This window comes from Phascolarctos cinereus, unplaced genomic scaffold (genome assembly GCF_003287225.1).
Source record: "Phascolarctos cinereus isolate Bilbo 61053 unplaced genomic scaffold, phaCin_HiC Scaffold_1;HRSCAF=81, whole genome shotgun sequence".
Classification (NCBI taxonomy): domain Eukaryota; kingdom Metazoa; phylum Chordata; class Mammalia; order Diprotodontia; family Phascolarctidae; genus Phascolarctos; species Phascolarctos cinereus.
The window spans coordinates 291,286,124-291,306,176 of record NW_027555514.1 but is presented as its reverse complement, the minus strand read 5'-3'; the positions used below and the strand labels follow the sequence as shown (position 1 = coordinate 291,306,176).

At 42.2% G+C, this 20,053-nt stretch overlaps 1 protein-coding gene across 4 annotated transcripts in view; it reads left to right on the top strand.

The window, feature by feature from the left end:
* TAFA5 (TAFA chemokine like family member 5) overlaps positions 1-20,053 on the top strand; it is a 573,238-nt gene that overhangs the window by 481,224 nt on the left and 71,961 nt on the right. For 2 of the 4 annotated variants that reach the window (XM_020982951.2, XM_078148086.1), the window contains exon 3: positions 13,339-13,466. In XM_020982951.2, the coding sequence (XP_020838610.1) occupies positions 13,339-13,466 (128 nt within the window). Of the gene's footprint in view, positions 1-13,338; positions 13,476-20,053 lie in introns of those variants that run through there. The other 2 variants (XM_020982952.2, XM_078148088.1) reach the window with 1 other exon arrangement.

Sequence of the window (20,053 nt, the reverse complement as noted above, 5' to 3'; positions counted from 1 at the left end):
ACTAAAATGGTCCCTCTGTACCTTTTTCTTAAAGTATTCCCGTATGGTATTGAAGTCTGGGCTGCTGGCAGAAAGGAATTCATTTTTCCCATTTTCCCTACATCATGCTGACTGATTCCTTCTGGGAAGGAAGAAGAGACAGCCTTAGGTCTCATTGTCTAGGTAGCACCTCTTTTATCTGTGCAGGCCTCTGACTGGCCTGTAAAGAGAATTGCTGCTTGGGTCATGAAGGCAGGGTCCAGGATCTCTTGGACAGGAAGGTTGTACCGACTGCCAAGAGCTCTAGGCGGGTTATTGGTTACTGTCCCGGCACAACTCTGTCCTAGGTGAGATAAGAGTCCTTCCCTAGTTTCTTGGGGTCAGGGCCATGGTGTTCAGGAGTCAGGAGGTTCCAGGTTGGGGATAAGAGGAGCATGGGACAATTCCCCATGACTTCCAAGCGGTTTCCCCTCTTGTGCTGATGTTGGAGGCTCTCTGAGTACTTGGAAATGCCCAGAGGGAGGAAAGCTCTTCCATCATGTTGGCAATTGCTAAGCTCTGGGCACTGGCACCCAGGCTCTCTTTTCTCCACTCCAAGGGTGACCAATCTGATGAAAGATCAGAGGGGAGGAGCTAGGAGCTGGCAGTGTCATGGGTGGAGGACTCCAATAATGGGCTGCTCCTTCATTATTCTGAAGATCTCTCTCTCTCTCTCTCTCTCTCTCTCTCTCTCTCTCTCTCTCTCTCTCTCACACACACACACACACACACACACACACACACACAGGGATTCCAGCTCTAAAGCCCAAAGGAACCTCAACAGCTGTCCAGTCCAGCCACTTCTTCAGATGAAGAAAGTGGCTCTGGGAAATCCAATAGCTTATCAAGTTTCATATAGGCCATAAACTCCCAGGGTAAAATTTGAACTCAGGGCCTTGGAGTTGAAGCCAGGTCTCTTTCCACTGTCTGTCCATAATTAATCTGTGGGTTCACAGATACTTTAAACGAGTGTACCTCTCTATTGTAATATTCTAATGGCTTTCCATTCTAAAGGCAACATAATCTAGCGGACTGCATCTTCTACCCATTTCTTTAAATCACGTGGGTCAGAGGTATGCCCATTTTATTAATCTTTTCAAAGAACCAGCTTTTGTTTTTTATCTTTTCTATAGTTTTTTTGTTGTTTGTTTCTAAGTTCTTTATCTTATAATTTTCAAGATTTTCTCTTTTCTGTTGGGTTTGTTTGTTGGGTTTATAATTTTTATAGTGTATATTCACTTTATTAATGCTTCTTGTTGTTCAGCTTTTCAGTCATGTCTAACTCTTTATGACTCCGTGAACCTTACTGTCCATAGGGTTTTCTTGGCAAAGATACTGGAGTGGTTTGCCATTCCCTGCTCCAGTGGATTAAGGCAAACAGAGGTTATTAACTCTATCCTTTTCTATTTTATTAATGCATGTGACATGATGATTGCATATACATGTGTGTGTTTACATGCACACATGTGTATATATACATAGGCACTATGTTCAAACACGTGTGTACACGCACACACACACACACATACATTTCCCTTCTTAGGAAGTGAGATAGAGGCATCTCGGAAGGCTGGAGACCTCATCATCACGTAGCACTAAGAAAGACCTCATCGTCTTGGTGTCAGGAGACTTGAATTCAGGCTTTGGCTTTTTTACCCATTTACCATGTGACCCTAGGCAAGTCACTTTCCCTCTCTGGGCCTCAACTTTCACCTCTGTAAAATGGAGATAGCAGTACTGGATAACTCATCAGGTATTTGCAGGGATGAAATGAAACAAATGTTTATACAGGGCTTCGTCTACTCAAAGTGTTGTAAGAACGTCACTGAATTTAAGAGCCACGTTGTGTGATGACTAACAGTGATAGGCTCAGCCCTTCTCAGCAACGCAAGGATCTAAGACATCCCCAAAGGCCTCATGATGGAAAATGCTGCCCACACCCAGAGAAAGAACTGTGGAGCTTGAATGCAGATCAAAGCAGACTGTTTGCTATTTTTTCTTCTGTTGTGTTTTGTTTCCTCTTTCTGGTGGTTCCAGGAATGTATATGTGCAGCCTCTGTCAGATTGTGTGCTGTCTTGGGGAGGGAGGTGTGCAGGGAAGGGGAGAAAAAATTAAAACTGAAAAGCTTATGGAAGTGATTGTTAATAAATCAAAATAAACTTATTTTTTAAAAAAATCACCTAATGATGTCTGTATGTCTAATCCCCATCTTAATATTGTCTTTATGTGAAGCAGCTGGTGGCACAGGGAGAGAGGTCTGAGCCTGAAGTCAGGAAATCCTGAATTCAGATCCAGCCTCCAATGCTTACTCCTCGTGTGACCCTGGGCAAGGCCCAGCAAGCTACGTAAAAAGCCTAGAGCTCAGTAGGCCAGCCTAGCACTTTAATTGCCCTGGTCCATAGCAGGGACAGGGGGCTTATTTCAGTCCAGGGACTGAGTTTGAAGTCTTGGCTTTGCAGCTTACTGTACAGTTCCCTGGGGTGAGCCACTTCCCCACTCTGAGACTCAGTTTCCTCATCAGTAAGAGGAGAGGTTTGCACTAGGGCACTTACCTAAGCTCACCTTTACCTCCAAATATCTGGTGCTGTGCTTTCTGCCTATTGTTAGCAAGGACTCTGCAAGATTGCTGCACTAAGATTCTGTGCCAAAGAGGTACCAAGCATTGCCAATAGGCCCTGGAAGTCAGGTGCTTATCAAGGAGCTCCCAGGCTGCTCTCATTTGCTCCTTCTTGTGGTCACTAGAGGCATTTCCTCACCCTAATGGCCTCTTTCCTGAAAACTGGAATGGAGGAGAAAGGCATTTCCCCAGAGAGCGGATGGGAACTAAAGCTATAACTCTGGGGCTGACAAGGCCCTTTTGTCGATAGGCATTGTGTGGCTCCAGGCTGAGACTCGGGTGGATTAAGCAGGAAGGGGGCATGGCCTCTGGGTGGGAGGGCACAGCTGGTGAGAGATGGAAGCCAGGAGAGGAGTGAACAGAAAAGCATTGTGTGTCCACTGATCCAACCCCAGCCCCAAGGCACAGAGGGCAGCCCTGGTCCCTTTGATGGCCAGCCCCTCCCAAATGCAAAGCTCTTTGCGGTTACAAAGCAGCATTCTCATTTATCCTTCCCATTGGCCCATCTGCATGCCCCATGAGCAAGGGAAGGCAGGGATTATGGACCCTATTTGATAAATGAGGAAACAAGTTTAGAAAAAATCGGGGGGGGGGGCAGCTAGGTGGCACAGTGGAAAGAACACCAGCCCTGGATTCTGGAGGACCCGAGTTCAAATCCAGCCTCAGACACAAAACACTTACTAGCCATGTGACCCTGGGCAAGTCACTGAACCCCACTGCCTAGCCAAAAAAAAAAATGAGGGGCTTGTCAATAGTCATACAGCTATACTACTGTATGGATTGTTATTATTAATTCAATAGTTGGTATTGTTATTCCTAATAATAACAGTGAAAATTGCTAGCATTTGATATAGAACTTTAATGTTTACAAAGCAATATACAAATATTATAGCGTTTTATCCTCATCCCTGGGAGGTGAGTACTATTCTTATCTCCATCTTACAGATAAGGAAACTGAGACAAAAAGGTTAAGTACGTATTGGAAGAAGGATTTAAATTCAGGTGTTCCGGACCTCAGGTCCTCTGCTCTCCACACCTGCTATGGGCTGAGGTACTGATTGTTATAAGCAAGATGCTGTACAAAGGTGAGAAATGGCTGGTGTCCTCATATGTCTCAGGCTCTCGGAGGGTGAAATAGAGCCCCACAAACATGTATTAGTGACAACAACTACAACAACAACAACAACAATGTTAATATATCACTTGTGTGTATGTAGAGTACTATCTAAATAGTAAGTGACTTAGGGAATCCCAGGCCTTTTCTGTGTGAAGTCTTGTGTGCAAAGTCATTGTTATCTGGAGGAACCAGCACCTCCACTGGGCAGCTCAGCCGCTCCTAGTGCGATCTAAGATCCCATTCCTTTTGGGCACAGCCATGTCATACCATAGACTCATGTGGAATTTCCAGGACACAGAGCTGCTGTATAAGGATCAAGTGAAGAAACTCCCTAATTCCTTCTCATGGTCATTAGCCCTTTTTTTTTTTTGCTTGGCTTAGCATTTCTTTATTACTAATTATTATTACTTAACTTAGATTACGTGTATTTGTGTTCTTGACACTGCCTACCCTCCCAAGGTTGGAAACCCTTGCAGGGCAGAGACTGTGTCTGATTGATATGTGTATTTCCCAGCACCAGTGACCCAAGCCAAGTTGTTATGTGGGCTACCAATACTGATGAGTAGATGGACAGATGAATGAAAATAGTGCCTCCCCAATTAAAATCCAATGTCTTAAGCTCTTCCACACTCCCCAAGAGTGCCCATCGTAAGAACTTACACCTGATACATTCTTGGTAAATGTTTAGTGAGTGAGTGAAAGAAAGCCATCTGCCGTGTCCTATGAATTTGCTTAACCTAGCTGCTTGCTGTGCCTAGAACAATCTCCAATCTTCTCAGCTTCTCAGAGTCCAGCTCACATACCAGTCTCTCTGTGAAACCTTTCTACTCCCTCCATTTTGAAAGTCATGTCCCTCATCACTTCAGTGTCCATTTCCTCATCTGTGTTCATGCCTCACTTCCCCTCAACCCCCAAAGAAAGTAACTTTTTTGGTCAAGGTTAAAAACTAATTATTCCTGTCATTTTATTCCACCTTAGAAAGCCCGATGTTTCATATACAGATAGTGCCTAATAAATGTTGAATTAATTGATTAACTAATGCATGGTTTATCTCTGCAACTAGACTAGTATCTACAAAGGGCAAAGATGCCTTCAACATACTTATGTCTCTCTGTAGTGTGGTGCTTAGCACATGAGAGGTACTGATAAATGTACCGTGAGCGAAAAGAGTCCAAAAGTTTCTCTTCCAGCTAGATTCCCTGAACACAGGGAAGGCCACTTTTGTCTACATCCTACAACAGAAACTGATACATTGTAGGGTGCTTAAATTAAATGTTTGGTGATTGATTTCCTTCCACTATAAATAGCCTCCGAGCTTCAAGAGAGTAGGAACTTTGCCCATAGTCAGTGTTCTAGATTTTTGTTGTTGTTGAATGAATGGATACTCATCTATAAAATGACAGATTTGGACTATGTAGCTTCTGATGTATCTTACTGGTTAAAAAAAAATCTCATGGCTCAATTCAACTAGCATTTATTATGTACCTACTAGGTATGTAGTATTGTTCTAAGCACTCAAAATAAAAGGACATGTTTTTAAAAAGTGTCCCTGTTCTCAAGGAGCTTACATTCTACTGGATTCTGCAGAATGAATAAGAAAGATCTAAAAGGATGGTCCACCTAACAGACTTGGAGCTAGAAGGTACTTTTAGGGACTCTCCAATCCATCCCTCCCATTTTGCAGATAAAAAAACTGAGGTTCAGAGAGTATAAGTTTCTTACTCAAGGTGACCCAAGAAGTATGTTGCAGATGTGGAATTCAAACCCATGTCCTTCAGCTTCATTTCCAGTATTCTTTCTGGTATGTAGTCATTTATTCTGAGGATTTCCTCTGGAGCTCCTGCCCTAGAATCCCTTTGTTGCCTTCTGTGCAATGATGCATTTGCCTGTAATTAAGTTCATCCAGCCCTCTGTGAATTAGCCCTATTTCCGATTTTCTCTTTGGGCTTTGTCCAAGTACTTGTATCTGCCCTAAAAGACAGTCCCAGACTGTGATTGTACCTCATTGAGCAGTAAAGGAGATTAATGCCTGAGGCCACTGGGCCAGCCCAACAAATCACTTCTCTGAAGACACACTATGGCTGGTTATGAAATCCCTGTGACCCAGGTGGCATCCTGTCAGCACCACCGCCTTTTAACCAATAGAGTCTGTGCTTGGCCAGCCCATCCATTTGTGTTAGCCAGCCCATCCATTTGTGTCCTGAATTCTTCCCTAGAATGGGCATCCATCACACGACTCTGTAAAGCAAGCTCCTACCTCTTCATTTCCTCTTTTCTGGATCCTGAGGAGGTGGATGCTACAGTCAAATCCTTTTTGCTTATTTATAAAATTCCTTTCTCAGCCACTGCAAATAGGATTTCCAGGGATTTGTGAGTTTATCTATTTTAATTCTGAATCTTTTTCATGGGTTTAAATTTTTTATATTTATTAATGTTGAGCAAGGCTTTCTTTCCTTTTTTTTTTTTACTGCCACCCAAAATGATACATTTGGACTGAGGGAAACATCTGCTGGCATCTTTCTGAATGAATAATGAATGTCCAAGCAAAGGAACTACAAGAGAGATCAGCCAATGAGTAACCAAGTCAGAGGTCAAAGGAAACAATCTTCAGAAACAGATGAAATTGATGGGTGTGGGGGTTGATATTTATAATTCCATTTCCCAATTGTATCAACAAATATTTATTGTAAGGGCTTTCTGTAGAGTACTTTATTGTAGAGGGCTTTTTTTCAGTGCTTTTGGGTGGGGTGGGGACACAGATGAGGAAGATGCAGCCTCTGCCCTGGCCTCAAGAAGCTTGGCCAACTCTACCATTGACAAACTGCCTTTGACCAATGAATAGCTCCAAAAGTGGAGCAAGAATTGAGGAGGGAATTTATTTTCCATTCGAAGGACCTTGTGTTTTCCCTTTGTATGCATCAGAAGAAATGAATGTTCAATCATTGTTCATTGCCCTAGAGCACACAGGCAAGAAGATTTCCATGAAAAGGACCCAGCTATGCCCCATGTTATTCCCTCCTGCTGTCATCCCCATTGAACCTAGACCACTGGATTTCCATATGCCCAGATTTCCCATAGCCCTTTGTCTGGAGCACTTCTGCTACTCCCTCTCTGTCTTTTGTCTCTTCAACATCAACTGGCACATTAGAGATATTTCATAAATGCTAAGTGCATTGAGTTAATGGTCTCTGCCACTTTTAGGTGGCATGGGGGGGTATAGCATTGGGTCTGCAGCCAGGAATTCACGAGTTCTAATACCTCAGATACATTCTAGATGCGTTACCCTGGGCAAGTCACTTAACCTCTGTCTGCCTTGGTTTCTTCAACTACAAAATGAGGATAATAATAGCACCTACCTCCCACAGGGCTGCTGTGAGGATTAAATGAGCCATGTGTAAATCACTTAGCATAGTATCTGGCACATAATAAATGCTTACAAAGTATCCGTGTCCTTCCTTCCCTTCATATATACATCTTTATACCTAATACTGAGGATAAGGCCTTGCACATTGCAGATGCTTAATAATTGTGTTTGTTGAATGGATGGGTGTTTGAAGGGTCTGTCTTCCCCTAGTCTATTTCCATTTCAAATCCATGCTCCATGTCACCTTAACCTTCTGAATGCACAGGTTTGTCACCATCACTCCTACCCTCATTCAATGTCCTTCAGGTGCTCACCATTGCCTCACAATGTAAACTCCACAGGCTGCCATTTCAGTCCCAGCACAATCCAGCTTGCCACCTCATCCCTCATTCCTTTCCAACCTTCTTTAGCAGGACTCCCTTGCACCCCCCTGTGTCCCAGTCAAACTTGGCTCTTGAGTAACTGCCACTGCTTAGAGAGGACCATTTCTTTCACAGGGAAGTGATATTGCAAGCAGCAGCCAGGAGCCAGTCAGAGGGGGCTAACAGTGAAAGCTTGAATGCAGGCATAGCCTAGGTTAGACAGCCTCAAGTTCACACTGGCAGCAGCAAAGGGACTGAGAGCTATAAGTAATTCTAGCTTTTTCTGGAATTTGGTCCTTCTCCGTGACCTTAGAGTGAAGCCCTCCAACCTGATCTCATAGCCCTTCTGTTCCCCTTCTCTTCAGACCCTACTTGATCCTGGGATGGAGGGCTCATTGTCCTCATTCTTCTTAAAGCTGCCATCTTTGGTCTGTGGGTACTTCAGTCTTCTCATAGAGCAGGCAAAGTTATTCAAACTCTTATTTAGCTTTATTCTGCTACTAAAATAACATGGAGATGAAGTACATCAGTTTTCCCTCTTGTCCAGACCTTATTGCCTTTAAAAAAAGTCTTCCTGTTGCCTCATTTGGTTTTGTTTTTCAAGAAAAAAAATCATGAGTAACTACAGAAATTTCCAATTTTGAAGAGCTAGAAGGTTTCACAAAGTGCTTCCTCATAATCCTGGGAGGTTTCAAAAATTGTGGTCCCCATTTTTCTTTTTTTTTTGCAATAAATAAGCATTTTCCCCTCCCTCCCAAACACCTCCACCCCCAACTGAACAACTGAAAATAAAAAAGAGAAAGAAAATCATCCTAGTAATGTATCCAGTCAAATGAAACCAATTCCTTCCCTGGCTATATCTCCATTTGTATCTGTATCTCTGTGTATATTAATATGTGCATATTTATTTCTATTTCATTCAGCATTTTAAGTTCATCTGGTTCCAGTTCTTCTGAAATGGTGCAGTGAATGGTGGAATCTGCTATACCTGAGTTCAAATCTTGCCTTACTAGCTTTGATATTGTGGACCAAGTCACTCTTTGCCTTAGTTTCCTTATTTGTAAATAAGGAGAGAAGTTAACTTGTTTCCTCTAAGTTCCATCTCGGTCTAAACCGATGATCCAAACACAAGTTCTTTGTGTTTCATCACACTGCCTCAGAAGGAAGTTCCATATTTAAGAATATCTCTACTACAGGATTCCTGGGCATTGAAATACTTACTATAGGACATGTCTTATTGAGTAGAAAGAACCTGGGACTCCCCCTAGGACTGACTCACCCTGGGACCCTGGACATACTTTTGGCCATTCTGAGCTTCAGCCTTCCCACTTATAATATGAGAAGGATGAAATTGAATGTCCATTCCAGCTCCTCAGTACTATGTTTCATGAGATGCCAAAATAAAAAAGATGTGTAGAAAGGAAGAGTGAAATATGTGACTGACTTTGGAAAACATGGTGTTTGGAAAACTGAAGTAAAATAAAAAGGCTGTGTTCTCACCAACCTTCTCTCTCCTCATTTGTTTTTGTAAATTAATATATTTATTTTTTTTGTTTTCAACATTCACTTCCACGAGATTTTGAGTTCCAAATTGTCTCCCCATCTCTCCCTTCCCCTCACGCCAACACAATGAATATCCCTTCCCCTGAACTTCCCTCCCTTCTGTCACCCCTCCCTTCTTTTATCCCCTTCCCCTTCTATTTTCCTATAGGGCAGGATAGATTTCTATACCCCATTGCCTGTATATTTTATTTCCCAGGTGCATGTAAAAACAATTTTTAACTTTTGTTTTTAAAACTTTGGGTTCCAAATTCTCTCCCTTCTAACCTGCCCACCCACCCTCAAGAGGGCAAGCAACTTGATACAGGTTATACATGTACAGTCATGCAAAACATTTCCATAATAGCCATGTTGTGAAAAACTAACTATATTTCCTTTCATCCTATCCCACCCCCATTTATTCTATTCTCTTTTTTGACCCTGTCCCTCCTTAGAAATGTTTGCTACTGATTACACCCTCCCCCAATCTTCCCTTCCCTTCTATCATCCTCCCCTGTCTTATCCCCTCCCCCCATTTTCCTGTAGAGTAAGATAGATTTCCATCCATACCCAATTGACTGTGTATGTTATTCCCTTCTTAAGCCAAATCTGATGAGAATGGGATTCATTCATTCCCTCTCACCTCCCCTTTCTTCCCCTCTATAGTAAAAGCTTTTTCTTCCCTCTTTTATGTAAGATAATTTACCCCATTCTACCTTTCCCGTTCTCCCTGTACAATCCTCTCTCACCCCTTAATTTTATTTTTTTTAGATATCATCCCTTCATATTCAACTCACCCTGTGCCCTCTGTCTATATATAAATATTCCCTCCAACTACTCTAATACTGAGAAAGGTCTCATTAGTTACAAATATTATCTTTCCATGTAGAAATGTAAACAGTTCAACTTCAATAAGTCTCTTATGATTTCTCTTTCCTGTTTGCCTTTTCATGCTTTTCTAGGATCTTGTATTGAAAGTCAAATTTTCTATTCAGCTCTAGTCTTTTCATCAAGAATTCTTGAAAGTCTTCTATCTCATTGAAAATTAATTTTTCCCTCAAAGGATTATACCCAGTTTTGCTGGGTAGATGATTCTTGGTTTTAATCCTAGTTCTTTGACCTCTGAAATATCGTATTCCAAGCCCTCTGATCCCTTAATGTAGAAGCTGCTAAATCTTGTGTTATCCTGATTGTGTTTCCACAATATTTGATTTCTTTCTGGTTGCTTGCAATATTTTCTCCTTGACCTGGGAACTCTGGAATTTGGCTATAATATTCCTAGGAGTTTTCCTTTGGGGATCTCTTTCAGGAGGTGAGTGGTGGATTCTTTCAATTTCTATTTTACCCTCTGGTTCTGAAATATCAGGGCAGTTTCCCCTGATAATTTCTTGAAAGATGATGTCTATGCTCTTTTTTTTAATTTTTTAATCATGGGTTTTTACAATTTTTAAATGATCTCTCCTGGATCTATTTTCCAGGTCACTTATTTTTCCAAGGAGATATTTCACATTGTCTTCTTTTTTGTTTGTTTGTTTTTTTGGTTTTGTTTTATAATTTCTTGATTTCTCATAAAGTCATTACCATCTATTTTCTCCATTCTAATTTTTAAGGAATTGTTTTCTTCAGTGAGTTTTTGAACTTCTTTTTCCATTTGGCCAATTCCACGTTTAAGGCATTTTTCTCCTCATTGGATTTTTGTGTCTCTTTTGCCATTTGGGTTAGTCTATTTTTTAAGGTGTTATTTTCTTCAGTATTTTTTTGGTCTTCTTTAACAAGCTGTTGACTTGTTTTTCATCATTTTCTTGCATCACTCTCATTTCTCTTCCCAGTTTTTTTCCCCCTCTACTTTTCTTACTTGCTTTTCAAAATCCTGTTTTAGCTCTTCCATGGCCTAGGACTGATTCATATGTTTCTTAGAGGCTTTGGATGTAGGAGCTTTGACTTTGTTGTCTTCTTCTGGTTGTATGTTTTGATCCTATTTGTCACCAAAGAAAGATGCTATGGTCTGACTTTTTTGCACAGTTTACTCATGTTCCCAGCCAATTACTTAACTCTTTGTTAAGGCAGGGGTCTGTTTCCAGTGTGGAGGGTGTACTATCTGAAGCTTCAGGGGTTTTATGCAGCTGCTTTCAGAGTTACTTTTAGGGACCTATACATTTTCAGTTCTTCCAAGGTGGTATGATCAAAGGCAAGGTGTTTACTCCTTTCCTGGTCTGTGCTCTGGTCCATGAGTGACCACAAGTACTCTTTTATGACTTGGAACCATGAGGAACATTCCCTGTCCACCAATGCCATAAGTTCCACCATGCCAACACTCCTCCTAGCCCCAGGACTGCCGACCAGGACTGCAACCCAGATTCAAGCACAGGCAAAGCAAGATAATCCTGCCTCAGCACCAGTAATCCCCTTCTGATCAGCCACTCGATATCCCCTCCATCTGTGGGCCAAGAGCTCTGGAAGCAGCTGCCATTCCTAGGCTGTACCAGGACTGGGGCTAGACCTCACTCCTCTCTCACACAGGTCTGACAGAACTTTCCTACTGACCTTCTAAGTCATCTTTGGCATTTGTGGGTTGAGAAGTCTGAAAACTACCACAGCTCCCCTTGATTCAGTCCCCTGAAGCCTGCTCCAGGTCCCGTCTTTGCCTGTGTGCCCACGCTGAACTGCGCTCCTCTCCCAGCTTGGCATAACAGATTTTCCAATCAACCATCCAGGTTGTCTTGGGCTGGAAATTTGTTTCACTCTCTCTTTTTGTGGGTTCTGCTACTCTTGAATTTGTTTAGAAGCATTTTTTACAGGTATTTGGAGGGATTTTTGGGAGAGCTCAAGCAAGTCACTGCTTTTACTCCACCACCTTGGCTCCACCCCCCCCTTAATCCCTCTTCTTTTCCCTCAGCTCAAACACTGCCCAGTCTCCCCAGGCAATGAAAGTGGCCCAGGATGTTTCAGTCTTTGCTACATGTACATGGTTCTCTTTTGAATCTCAGAAGTGGCCCTAGCCCATGCCAGCACTCTCTATTCTTCTGCCTTTTTCTTCCATTCCTCTGACATATCTACAACACACAGCCCTTACCCTTCCAGGCTAGTGGGAGAGAGAAAATCTAGTGTGTATAGAGGCAGGGAGAAGACAGATGACTGGTGAGAGGCAGAATTTACTAAGGGAATATCTGGGTAGAAAAAAAAAACACAAGGTATAGGTGGCACAGTAGGTAGAATATAAGGCCTGAAGTCAGGAGGACTCCTCTTCCTGAGTTCAAATCTGGCCTCAGACACTTACTAGCTGTGTGAGCATTGGCAAGTCACTTAACCCTGTTTACCTCAGTTTTCTTATCCATAAAATAAGCTGTAGAAGGAAATGGCAAACCACTCCAGTATCTTTGCCAAGGATACCCCAAATGAAGTCATGAAAAGGCAGACATGACTGAAAATGACATTTTTAGTCAAACAACAATAACAGCATCGAATGGATAGAAAGCTGATTTCAAAGATGGGAATACCTGGATTCCAATCTTGTCCCTCACATATTATGAAACCTTTCAGGGTTTTATGAAAATAGTAATAAACAAATGAATATTCTGGGCCATTTGAACATGTTTTTCTTTCCTCTCTAAGATTAGAAATGGCAGAGAAGATGGTAATCTGAATTTGCAAGGGGGATTCCTTATTCCAGGAGTTCTCTATACTAACAGGTCACAGGTCTAATCCCTTTTACCTTTGGGCAGCAGTGTGAAGGAAAATTTTGAGTTGTGGCTGATTGGATACAGGAATACCAGTTAGGAAAGCAGACTGGAATCACCCATTCAAAGGTCGGGGGATCTTGCAAATCATCTCTTAGTACTTCCTTACAGTGAAGGACTATTTTGGTTTTGTCTTTTTATCTCCAGTGACTTGCATATGAAAGGTGCTCAATAAACATTTCTTGAATTGAATGAACTAAAAAGATCTCTGAAGGCCAGAGATTTTAAGGGGTTTAGCATCAGAGATCTAAAGCCCCAAGGTCAGAGCCCACCCCCTCTATGTCGCAGCTGAGGAAGGTGCGGCCCAGAGATTAGTTGACCTGCCCATGGGTACACAGCTTAGTGGCAGCAATAATTTAAATTGAGGGCCTACCACTTATCATCCAATCTTCTTTCCACTTTCCTTCGTATGTCCCAGAGCACAACCCCTGAGAAAACATTCTCTGAACACTGATTCCTTGTTTCAGGAGAGGCCTCCAGTGTTACTTTGCTAATTTGTTTGAGGAGTCTATGTGGGAAAAAAATAGCCACAGGTTAACGTGCAAAAGCTCACTGATCAACATCTCTTTTTTCTTTTCCACAGCACGAATCATAAAAACCAAGCAGTGGTGTGACATGCTTCCCTGTTTAGAAGGAGAAGGCTGCGACTTGTTAATCAATAGATCTGGCTGGACCTGCACCCAGCCTGGAGGACGGATAAAGACAACTACAGTAAGTTGACCTTGCATGTGTCTTGGCTGCCTTCTGGCCCATCCCTGCTGCCCATCTGGAAGAGACCCAATGGGGCCTTCTTCCCATCTTCTGTGTCCAAAGAGGCAGTTTCTCATGTGGGTTTTAAATTAGATATTGGTAATAAGGAAAATTTAAAGATTTTTTTCTATGACAACCTAGTTTGCATCCTCTTCATTCTTTTCACAAAGCCAAAGGTTCAGTTCTCAGTGTCCATTCCTCAGACCCTTGACTCTACTTGCTGCCTTCTTAGTTCATCTGACAAAAAGGAGTTAGAGCCATTATCAGACCCCCACTTCATATATTAAGTACCTGTTTGGAATTAATGTTCACTCAATATTTGGTGGTAGCCTTCCTGGGAAGAAGATCCTAAAAACCAAGGAGCAATACCTTCAGAGCAGTAGTATACACACACACACACACACACACACACACACACACACACACGTGTGTGTGTGTGTGTGTATTCAAAATTTTCATAAGGCTACTTGATTAACTTTTCTTGAGCTGAAACATCCCCCCCTCCCCTCAGCTGGGAAGCATAAATTTGTTTTACCAAAACATTTGATCGGTTAACACATACCTGAGGGAGGGAGATGACATGAAAGAGTCTTTCTTTCCACTCCTTCACTTTCCTGGCCTCTGCCCTAACCATTCTCACACCACTCATGTCCGGGTTCAGTGCTAAGGAAAGCAACTAGGGCCTGCAGATCCTCTGTAGCCCAACCTCAGGCCAATGGGAAAGTCCAAGAAGGGTCATGGGTGAGGAGAACAGGGATGGATTATTGATGTGGATTGTCTGCCATTACCCCTCCATGCCAGGGAGGTTTTCAGATGGAATCATTTAAATCAGAATTCCTCCTACTCCTCATGATAATGTCAGGTATCAGATTCTCAAGCCTAAAGAAGTCTTTCCTGTGGGAGTCAAATACATTGGTTTGGGCACCAGTAATTGATAAAGTTTGACTAACTAGCTATTCCCTTTCTTATTAAATTGGACTCAAAAAGTGTCAGGATCCAGATATCAGGATTTTGTCCATCAGCAATGGAATGGGAAGAGTGGGAGACTAAAGTGGGTTTTGTACCATTTTCCATGCCAGTTGTTTTTTTCCCCAAAAAGAATTTGTTCAAGGCCAAAGCATTCATATTTTGTAAAGCTTGTTGGCCACACAGTCATCATCACTTTTGGAAGGTTCTAGAGCCTCTCAGTAATCAGAGGAGGGATCCAGCGGTCTCAGTGCCCCTTCTTTGGATTATTCCCTGAACTGGAACAGAATTCCTAAGATAAGTAAAACAAAACAAAATTAAGTTAGTGTGCCCTCAGAGGCTGTGAGCACTTTTCTTTTTCCTTCTCATTTTCTTTTTTCAATCCCCTTTTCTTTCCGATTCCCTCATTCTGTTTACCATCTCTTTCATTTCTCTTCTTTCCTGTCTTCCTATTTCCATCTCCCCATTTTCTTCCTTTCATTCTCATTTCACATGAAAGACAACATGATGCATGGTCAGAGCTATAGACCTGTCATCAGAAGACTTGGTTTGAACCTCAACACATCAGCTACATGCGTATTGGCAAGTCATTTAACCCTCCATTTCCTAATCTGTAAAATGGGAATAAGTCCAGTTCAACAAGCGTCTATTGGGTCTCTCCCCCACTCTTCACACCAGGGCATATAGAGTTGAAATAAACAACAAACAAGGTCCTGATCACAAGGAGCTTATGTTCTCCTAGAACAATAAGTTTTGCCCTCTTTCTTTCTAAAGCACTTTGTAAAACCTAAAGCACTATAGTCATGAGAGTTATTCTTGTGGGGGGGGTATGCATATATTTCTCTATACATATATTTATGTAGTTTTCATGTGTTCATATGTGTTTGCATATAAATGTGTGTGTGTGTGTGTGTGTGTGTTTGTAAAGTGTGTACCTACAATTAGGATCCAGTCTTATATATGTTAAGACCTGGTATAAAACAATTGAGGTGGATAAGACTGAAAATTTTAGAGTACTTTTAGTGAGAGTGATTCCTCTGGCGATGTCTCATTGTATGATCACTCAATCTCATTGAAGCACTTTGTCTTATCCTTAAATGGCCTTGAGAATGTTCTATGGAGATATTAGGTACAGAACTCATTGCCATCCTGGCTAATCCAGTACCACCTGAAAGTTCAGATTACCACAAGAAAACAGTGTGACTTTTGAGCAGATCAGTTTTCTTGTTTGGGCAACCTTAACAAGATTGCTGACTCATGTAAGTCTGATTTCAGGCTTATAGAGCTTGGTGTGGGTAATTTGGGCATTGTTGGGAGTATGATGTCAAACCTGGAAATCATAAAGCAGCAGTGAGTCCTCCTTAGAAATGGATTCAGAAGCAGAAAAATATCTGCAGCAAATTTCTCAGATAAAATTCCAATGTGCAAGATGTATAGGGAACTGATAGAAAAATTCGACAACAGGAGCCATTCCCCAGGTGACCAGTGGCCAAAGGATATGAACAATCAGCTCTCAGAAGAGGAAAAAGAAACCATCCCCAAGCATCCAAAACACTCCAAGGCTCTGAACCTAAGAAAGATGCTAATCAAGGCACCTCTGGGGTTTGGCCACAGACCTCAGAGTGACAAAGAAATCACAAGGAAATGGCAGATAATGGAGGAGATGTGGGAAGTGGGCACACTTCTGCACTGCTGATAGAGATGTGACTTTGTCCATGAATTCTGCAGATCAGTTTGGAACTGGGCCCCAAACTTAATAAGCCATGCATGTCATTTGACTCAGTGGCCTCTGCTTTGAAGAGATTCTATTTAAAAACACGTGAAGTACACGTGTGCAAAAAGATGGATAATAGCACACTTTATTTGTTGTAACAAAGAAAAGAAAAACAGGAGGGTGCCCATCAATTGGGAAGTGACTAAACAAAAGGTTGTACATACACTAATGGAATAATACTATACCATAAGTAATATGGAAAGGGGTGGATTCAGAAAAAAACAAGCAAACAAACTGGGAAGACTTGAATGAACTGACATAGAATGAAGTGAGAAGAATCAGAACAATTTGTACAGCAGTTTGGTAATGACAAACAACTTTGGCAGCCTGAATATCTCAATTGGGTGGAAAACTTTTAAGTGGTGACTCAGTAAAAGGAATTAGGGGACACTTGTCCTACATCATCTTTTCTCTAATATGCAGAAGAACCAAGCTTTTCCCATTGAGTGAGAATCCCACCACACAGGGCCAGCTGTCAGCCTGAAGTCCCAATACTGGGAATTCCTTCGACAGTGTAGGAAAGCCAAAAGTGCCCTAACAAAGAAACACAGGTTTGATAATCTCTAAGACCAGTTTTCCAATCCCCCTTTGTAATACACCAAATACCCACAGCCCTTAATGGTAACCCCACCCACCTCTACTTCAAAGGAAAAAAATAGCATTGTTATCTTTTTGTTCCTTCAAGAGACAGACTAATAGGCATCTGGCATGAGCAGGGCATTCTTCTGGGACTAGAGCCAGTTCAGAGTACAGTATGGCCCCTGTCCTCAGGGAGTTCACAGTTAGCAGGAGAACAAAGAAGGTGGTTAATCCAAAATATTTCAATTATCCAGGAATCTGAGATTTCATTAACATTTATCTAGCTCCCATTCATACAGACTGATACCCCAGCTCCAGAGCCCAGCCTAGGTTTATGACAGTTCCTGTTGTTAACCTTCTCTCAGTTCTTCTTGACCTCACTGCTGCACTTGTTAAAGTTGATCACTCTCTTCTCCTGAATGCCATTTCTTCTCTTGTTTTTATAACACTATTCTCTCTTGGTTCTCCTCTTACCTCTCTGTTAGTCTTCTTTGCTGTGTCACCAGGAAGGAGGGAGGGAGGGAAGAAGAGAGGAAAGAAGAAATAAAAGAAGGGAGGGATGGAGGGATGAAAGAATCAATAAATGAAAAATAAATTATTTAGTGCTCATTCTATGTTAAATACACTGTGCTGAATTCCAAGGATACAAACACAAGCAAGCAAAGATAATCCTTCACATGGGGGAGTTTATCTTCCAATGAGGGAAAACAATAAATAAAGGAGATCCAGAAAGGAGATTGTGTAGGAGGAGAGAGTAGACATAATGGGTCTCAGTTTGAAAGTGACGTGGTGGAGTGATTCCAGGCAAACTGAGGAGAAAGCTTGCCAATCAGAGCTTAGGGTCCAAAGGGCAGAGCCCAGGATGCCAAGGGAAGGGAATGAGGGACATGGTTGAAATACAGGCAGCATGTTTTGGAAACAGCTGTTATCATCCCTATCACACCTGCTAACTGTATGTTACCCATGATTTAGCCTTAGAACCCTTTCTCTTTCTGTGCTTTCTCTCATTGTGACCTCATCAGTTGTCATGAGTTTAATTAGCATCTCAATGTAGATGACTCACAGATCCCTATGTCCTGCCACATTTGGTCTTCTCACTGTCACTCCTGTATTACTGGCTGCTTTTTGGACATTTCAAATTATATATACTGTCAACATACCAAACTGAACTGGCCAAAACTGGGCTTATTAAAAGACTGGAAAGATGAGAAGGGGCTAGGTTTTGAGGCATTTTGAATGCCAAATAGAGCATTTTGTATTTGCTCCTGGAGACAGTAGGGAGCCTGGAATTTATTGAGTAAGGGAGTGACATAGTTGAATCTAAGCTTTAGGAAAATCATTTTCCTGCCTGAATGGAGAAAGGGTTGGAGTGGAAAGAGACTTGAAACAGATTGAAACACTACCAGACTGTTTTAGTAGTCCAGATGTAAGGTGATGAAGACCTGAACTAGAGTCATGACAGTGTCAGAAGAGAGAAAGTGGTATGCTAAAGAAATGTTACAGAGGGAAAATCTACAGGGCTGGGCAGCAGATTGGATATTCTTGGGGGGTAGGGTGAGGAATATAGGATGACTTCTAGGTTGGGAGCCCAAGGGACTTGGAGACTGGTGTTGCCCTCTATGGTACTAAGGAAGGTAGGATGGGAAGGGAGATAATGATTTCAATTTCAGAGATGTTTAGTTTAATAAGTCTACTGGACATCCATTTTGAGATGTGTGAAAGGAATTGCAGATGCAAGATTGGAGGCCAATGGAGAGATTGATGCAGGGGTAGATAGATTTGAGAATCATCAGCATAAAGATGGTAATTGAATCCATGGCAGCTGATGAGATCTTGAAGTGAAGTAGTACAGAGGGAGAAAAAGGAAGGGGGCAAAGGACAGAAGCCTGAGGGATACCTATGGTTAGAGGGTGTGACCTGGATGAGGATCCCACACATGAGGGCAGAGAAAAGGAGAGTTGAGCTAGGTAGGGGGGAGTACCAGGACAGAGTGGAGTCCTGAAAACCTAGAGAAAAGAGACTATCAAGGAGAAGAGGGTGAAAGGCTAGCGAGAAGTCCAGGAGAATGAGGACTGAGAAAGGGTTCATTGGCTTTGGCAACTAAGAAATCATTGAGGACTTTGGAGAGAGCAGTTTTGGTGGAATGCTGATAATGTAGACACTGGATTTTAAGGAGTTAAGAAGAGAGTAAAGGAGAGGAAGTGTAGACACCTACTGTAGATGGTCTTTTCAAGGAGTTTAGCTACAAATAGCAGAAAAGATATAGAATGAGAGTTAGCAGGGATTGGAAAATGGAGGAAATAACAAGTGAAGATTTTCTTTAGGATGAGGGAAGCATGGGCATATTTGTAGACAGTGGGGATGACAGAGGGGGGCAGTGTGTTGGACGGGGGGGTGGAATGGCATCCCTTGGGCATGTAGAGGCATTGGCCTTGATGAGAAGTGAGGCCACCTCTTCATATGAGAGAGGTGAAGGAGGAGACAGTGCTAGAAGGTACCTAAGTGATAGCAATTGAGGAAAAGGGAAAAAGAGAGGGCTGTCAGTGAATGACTTTGTATTTTTCCTGTTAAATAGGATTGCCTAGCAGCAGTGAGGGCCCAGTTGAGGTTGTGTAGCATAAATTCATAGTGAATCGTCAGACACTTGCCTGATTTTCTTCACCTTTGTTTAGCAGCATGTATGTAATGGTGAAGAGGATGGATGGTGGGAGTCGTCCAAAGATTAGGCATAGCAGGGCACAGTCAGCAATAGAAGGGAGCTAGAGATTCAAGAGAAGACGACAGGGTGGAGTTTATGCAAGATGGGGAAAAGAAAAGAGAGTGGCCAGTGCTGGGGAGATGGCCTAGGAGAGAACTGAGGAGTCAACAGATTGGAAGTTATGATGCACAGGAGAGTAGGGTTTTGTGAAGTACAGATATGATTGCATCACTCCCTTACTCATAAATTCAAGTGCTTCCTATTGTCTCAAGCATAAAATATGAACTTCTCTATTTAGGTTTTAAAGCCCTTTATGACCTGTCCTCAAACTGTCCTTTCCAGCCTCATGGAAATAGTCTTCTCCCTTTCCCTCTCCCTCTGTCTCTCTCTCTCTCTCTCTCTCTCTCTCTCTCTCTCTCTCTCTCTCTCTCTCTCTCTCTCTTTCTTTCTTTGTCTCTCCCTCTCTCTCCCTCTAGAACTCTTTCACATTAAAAATTCCAGTTCTCAATTAAGCTATTTTGACCCCTTCAA